The 6,000-nt window shown below is 40.5% G+C and overlaps 1 protein-coding gene across 6 annotated transcripts in view; it reads right to left on the bottom strand.

Moving 5' to 3' along the window:
* Window positions 1–936: 936 nt before the first annotated feature.
* The window catches only part of OMA1 (OMA1 zinc metallopeptidase), a 59,551-nt gene continuing 54,487 nt past the window's right edge, over window positions 937–6,000 (bottom strand). For 4 of the 6 annotated variants that reach the window (XM_043877717.1, XM_043877720.1, XM_043877718.1 and 1 more), the window contains exon 9: window positions 937–1,390. In XM_043877717.1, the coding sequence (XP_043733652.1) occupies window positions 1,184–1,390 (207 nt within the window). In that variant the 3' untranslated portion in view covers window positions 937–1,183. The remainder of the gene's footprint in view (window positions 1,391–6,000) is intronic. The other 2 variants (XR_006335839.1, XM_043877721.1) reach the window with 2 other exon arrangements.

Below are 6,000 nucleotides of genomic sequence, written 5' to 3'. Positions count from 1 at the left end.
GGGAAGCCAAAAAATTGCAACTCATTTGACTGTGATATTCACTTTCTTGTGGTGGTCTGGAACTGGTCCTGTAGTATCTCTGGGGTATGCCTGTAACAAGACCTAGTTCACAGGGTTGTGTGATGAATGGGCATAGGTAAAAGGTAGATTTCCCCTTTAATTTTTTGTTAAACTATTTATTTGATTTAATGTGTTATAAGAAACATATCCTTCTTAATATAACCTCAACATCACTAGACTTCACCAGTTTGGGAGTACAAATAATACAAAAATAATAATACATTTTTAAAACCTATTTCTACATGTAGCAAATACAGTAATTTCTGGGTATCACTAGGGATGTGTCTTGTGCTTCTTTCATCTTCATCCAGATCTTTTCCGATGTCTGCTACCCAGAAAGATCAACTTGGGGACTACAGCTCGCCCAGGCCTGTGTCTCCGTGATACCTCACTGAGAACAGGTTGGCTGTGTTCTCTGAGAACCCCCGAGGTACTGAGACTATGATACCATCAACAAGTCCAGATGACACAACTTCCTGCTACGGCTTCAGTGCGCCAGAAGCATACCATGTCTGCAGAGAAGATCCTTCTCCTCATTTTCTCACTTGACCACTTAGACCACAAACAGCACTACTTGTGTCTGCCTACGGAAAGAGCTTCTTCAGCTTCTTCTTAATCGCTCATGGCCCACAGATGAGGATCAGGAAACTCTCTAGTCAAAGGTGCCCTATTCCACATAATTGCAGTCCTAATGCAAACCAATTTCTGCATATTTCAGACTATCAGTTCCCTAGTTCATTGATAACCACCCAGACTCTTAAATTCAGTTTGGACTCAGCTGGAACCCTCTAGATGATAACAATTACTTCACGTTCTGATATTCTGATTTTCCATCCTCTAGAGGTTTTCCCCCCAAATCAAAAGTATAAGACAGAGTAAAATATGTAATATAAATTTATTCTGTGGCATTTTCCTCATTGAAGGTATTTTTAAATTGATTAAATACATCAATATTTCACGAAAAATAAATACCTAGTGTAGGAATTTAGATAATACCTGTAATATACATGATTTGACCCTGAGTATCCATTTTTTTCCTTTCAAACATCATTTTTAAAAAATAACATGAAAATGATAAGGACTGCTGCATTCTTCATGTATCCTGTGTCTCATAAATTTTAATTCAGCTGCCAGTTCTTTTGTCCACTATACATGTTAATGGTATTTGCTTCTGGTTTTGGATGGGAAGAGTATCCGTTTTCTGTTTAACAGTGATATTTAGGTCTTCTTTCTCTGCTTCAAGAAAATTCTTCATGCTGAGTTTGAATAGTAATCGAGGGTCTGGTCCAGAAAGTGGTGGGCAATTACAGGTCTCTCTAATTTTGAGAGCCTATAAAGAAAGAATACAACACAAAATATATATACACATAAAAATTTATTAAAACAGTGAAAAATAAGAATACATTTTGTATTTCTGCAATAAAAGGATCTTAAATACAACATGCAAAAGTGAACATATGTAAATTCATAGTAAATAGTCATATTTACATGATTTATTCAAAAATAAGGTATTTGCAAAGAACAACTGTATCTGCAATGACTGCCCACTGTCCTGTTGGGGATAAACAAGGCTTCTTGAAGGTATCTCTATGATTTGTCAAACTCGAGTCAATCCTGAGAATAATATTCAGGTCAAAAAGATCTTAAGACTCAGATTTTTTTCAAGAGGAAAAAAGAAAAAAACAAAAATAGATGTGAACACAATGAAAGAAGATATACATAAGTGGGACAGTCTGGGGTGGAAATGATGCTAATAACCTAGACAAGTAAGCAAGTCAAAATCACGACACCTTTTAACTCCAGGGAAAATAAAATGCTGCAGGGAAAAGAAAAGTAAACGTAGTATACCACATGGCTCAGCTGTGATTAGTGTATACAGGGTTTAAAAAAATCTATCTTTATCTAACCAAAAGGGGGAGAGCTGTATTCATGCCTATGTATGCATAGTCAGGGGGAGCTTAATTCTCATCCTCCGTGGGGAGAAACGAACATATAATACCCAACACCAAAAAGTTAAGTAGCCATATAAGCATGTTTCAGTGGTACTGAAAGAACCACTTTATAGAGTTGCAGTTACCCTTGAAACTGGAAGCAGGATAGGGAGACTGCTGCTTCACATACTAGCCTCAGAGAACTATGGGCTTCTTTAAAGCGGGTACATGGATGACCTTAAAACATGAAAACTAAAATAGAAATTTTTTAAGAGAAGAAAGTCTTGATTCTTAAGGGATTTTGAAAGAAACATATCTGAGGGGAAAAATCAGTTCAGTCTTTTACCGCTTCTAAATCTTGGATAACGCTGCACATTAAGGGAAGAGAAGCAGGGAAGGGGACTTGAGAACCCCTTAGAAGAATCCCTTAGAAGCAACAATCCCTTAGAGGAAACGGACTAGGCCTCATAGTCAATGAAAGAGTTCAAAATGCAGTGCTTGGGTGCAATCTCAGAAATGACAGAATGGTCTCTGTTCGTTTCCAAGGCAAACCATTCAATATCACAGTAATCCAAGTCTATGCCCCAAGCACTAATGCTGAAGAAGCTGAAGTTGAACGGTTCAATGAAGACCTAACAGACCTAGAAATAATACCCCAAAAATATGTCCTTTTCATTATAGGGGACTGGAATGTGAAAGTAGGAAGTGAAGAAACACCTGGAGTAACAGGCAGATTTGGCCTTGGCGTACAGAACGAAGCAGGGCAAAGGCTAACAGAGTTTTGCCAAGAGAATGCACTGGTCATAGCAAACACCCTCTTCCAACAACACAAGAGATGACTCTACACATGAACATCACAAGATAGTCAATAATGAAATCAGATTGATTATATTCTTTGCAGCCAAAGATGGAGAAGCTCTCTACAGTCAGCAAAAAAAAAGATTGGGAGCTGACTGTGCCTCAGAACTCCATATTGCAAAATTCAGACTTAAATTGAAGAAAGTAGGGAAAACCACTGGACCATGCAGGTATGACCTAAATCAAATCACTTCCAGTTATACAGTGGAAGTGACAAACAGATTCAAGGAATTAGATCTGATAGACAGAGTGCCTGAAGAACTATGGACAGATGTTCATGACATTGTACAGGAGGCAATGATCAAGACCATTTCCAAGAAAAAGAAATACAAAACGGCAAAACGGTTGTCTAAGGAGGCCTTACAAATAGCTGAGAAAAGGAGAGAAGCTAAAGGCAAAGGAGAAAAGGAAAGATATACCCATTTGAATGCAGAGTTCTGAAGAATAGCAAGGACAGATAAGAAAGCCTTCCTCACTGATCAATGCAAAGAAACAGAGGAAAACAATAGAATGGGAAAGATTAGAGAGCTCTTCAAGAAAATAAGAGACACCAAGGGAACATTTCATACAAACATGGGCACAATAAAGGACAGAAATGGTATGGACCTAACAGAAGAAGATATTAACAAGAGGTGGCAAGAATACACAGAAGAACTATACAAAAAAGATCTTCATGACCCAGATAACTACGATGGTGTGATCACTTACCTAGAGCCAGACATCATGGAATGCGAAGTCAAATGGGCCTTAGGAAGCATCACTATGAACAAAACTAGTGGAGGTGATGGAATTCCAGTTGAGTTATTTCAAATCCTAAAAGATGATGCTGTGAAAGTGCTATACTCAGTATGCCAGCAAATCTGGAAAACTCAGCAGTGGCCACAGGACTGGAAAAGGTCAGTTTTCATTCCAATCCCAAAGAAAGGCAATACCAAAGAATGCTCAAAGTACTGCACAATTGCACTCATCTCACACCCTAGTAAAGTAAAGCTCAAAATTCTCCAAGCCAGGCTTCAGCAATACGTGAACTGTGAACTTCCAGATGTTCAATCTGGATTTAGAAAAGGCAGAGGAACCAGAGATCAAATTGCCAACATCTGTTGGATCATAGAAAAAACAAGAGAGTTCCAGAAAACCTTCTACTTCTGTTTTATTGACTGCAACAAAGCCTTTGACTGTGTGGGTCACAAGAAACTGGAAAATTCTGAAAAGAGATGGGAATACCAGACCACCTTACCTATCTCCTAAGAAATCTGTATGCAGGTCAAGAAGCAACAGTTAGAACTGGATATGGAACAACAGACTGGTTCTAAATCGGGAAAGGAGTTCCTCAAGGCTATATATTGTCACCCTACTTATTTAAGTTATATGCAGAGTACATCAAGCGAAATGCTGGCCTGGATGAAGCATAAGCTGGAACCAAGATTGCTGGGAGAAATATCAATTACCTCAGATATGCAGATGACGCCACTCTTATGGCAGAAAGCGAACAAGAACTAAAGAGCCTCTTGATGAAAGTGAAAGAGAGAGTGAAAAAGCTGGCTTAAAACTCACCATTCAGAAAACTAAGATCATGGCATCCAGTCCCATCACTTCATGATGGCAAATAGATGGGGAAACAATGGAAACAGTGACAGACTTTATTTTGGAGCGCTCCAAAATCACTGCAGATGGTGATGGCAGCCATGAAATTAAACGATGCTTGCTCCTTGGAAGAAAAGTTATGACCAACCTAGACAGCATATTAAAAAGCAGAGACATTACTTTGCCCGCAAAGGTCCGTCTGGTCAAGGCTATGGTTTTTCCAGTCATGTATGGATATGAAAGTAGACTATAAAAAAAAAAGCTGAGTGCCGAAGAATTGATGATTTTCAACTGTGGTGTTGAAGACTCTTGAGAGTCCTTTGGACTGCAAGGAGATCCTAAAGGAAATCAGTCCTGAATGTTCACTGGAAGAACTGATGCCGAAGCTGAAACTCCAATACTTTGGCCACCTGATGCAAAGATCTGACTCACTGGAAAAAACTCTGACGCTGGGAAAGGTTGAAGGCAGGAGGAGAAGGGGACGACAGAAGATGAGATGGCTGGACGGCATCACTGACTCGATGGAGATGAGTTTGAGTAAACTCCGGGAGTTGGTGATGGACAGGGAGGCCTGGCGTGCTGCAGTCCATGGGGTTGCAAAGAGTCGGACATGACTGAGCAACTGAACTGAACATTTCACTAGGTCTCACTGATAAAATAATGATCAGGAGGGTGGACGGAAGACCTAAAGGACAGGACCTGAGGGAAGAAGTAATTCAGGTATCCAGAAGAAGATAATTCCAAAATGCGGCAGTGAGTGCCAGAACCTGAGATGAGGAAGCCAGGCCAGCTGCAGCAGAGTGGGTATGTGGCAGGCGCAGAGCGTGTGGGATCTCACGGGTCAGGGAAGGGATCTCGGTCTTACTCTGAGTGTACCTGCTTCTGACATCTGTGGGGTCCATGCCAAGAATGCAAACAGAGGCTCAGACACCATATATTTAAATATCTAAAATGACTACACAAAAAATGTTCTGTTCTACTTTGAGGAAAAGACAATCAAAATGATGCTGATGGCCAAACACAAAACTAGCAACCTTGAATTTCACCGTAAGGCTGCAGGGAGCCTACCCTGGCTGCTGCCACTGGCCAGCTGTCCACTCCCTTCTCCCGTCACCGCCCACCTGGCACAAGGAGGGAATTGTGTGCGTGTGTCCAAGGGAAGAGGTGCACGCAGGCCCTGGAAACAGGCTCCAGAGGATCTGGGTGAGGAATTCCATTATTCCAAATACCAGACTGCCTTGTGATGACAGCATAGGTTCTTAAAAGGGACTATTCCCTTAGGTCTCACAGGAGAGGAGGGCTTACAACCAGAGGCAAGTCAGAAGAGGGTCTTTTTAAATGGCTGAGGCCAGGGCAAGAGCTTGGGTCTAGGACTCTGACTCTGAATGAGGCTGTGAGTTACCAAAATAAAGAGTAAAAAGCACTGAAGTGAAATTCTTTGGTGACAGAGGTCTTGTCTGAATTTTCTTTGTATCCCACAATACGACAATGTAATATGTACTCAGTGTTAAGTAAATGTTTGTTAAACTGAACTGAAAAAAGAAAAACAACGTTTCCCAGCTACAGC

This window comes from Cervus elaphus, chromosome 20 (genome assembly GCF_910594005.1).
Source record: "Cervus elaphus chromosome 20, mCerEla1.1, whole genome shotgun sequence".
Taxonomy (NCBI): domain Eukaryota; kingdom Metazoa; phylum Chordata; class Mammalia; order Artiodactyla; family Cervidae; genus Cervus; species Cervus elaphus.
The sequence above is the reverse complement of the archived record's forward strand: the minus strand, read 5'-3'. Positions and strand labels throughout refer to the sequence as shown.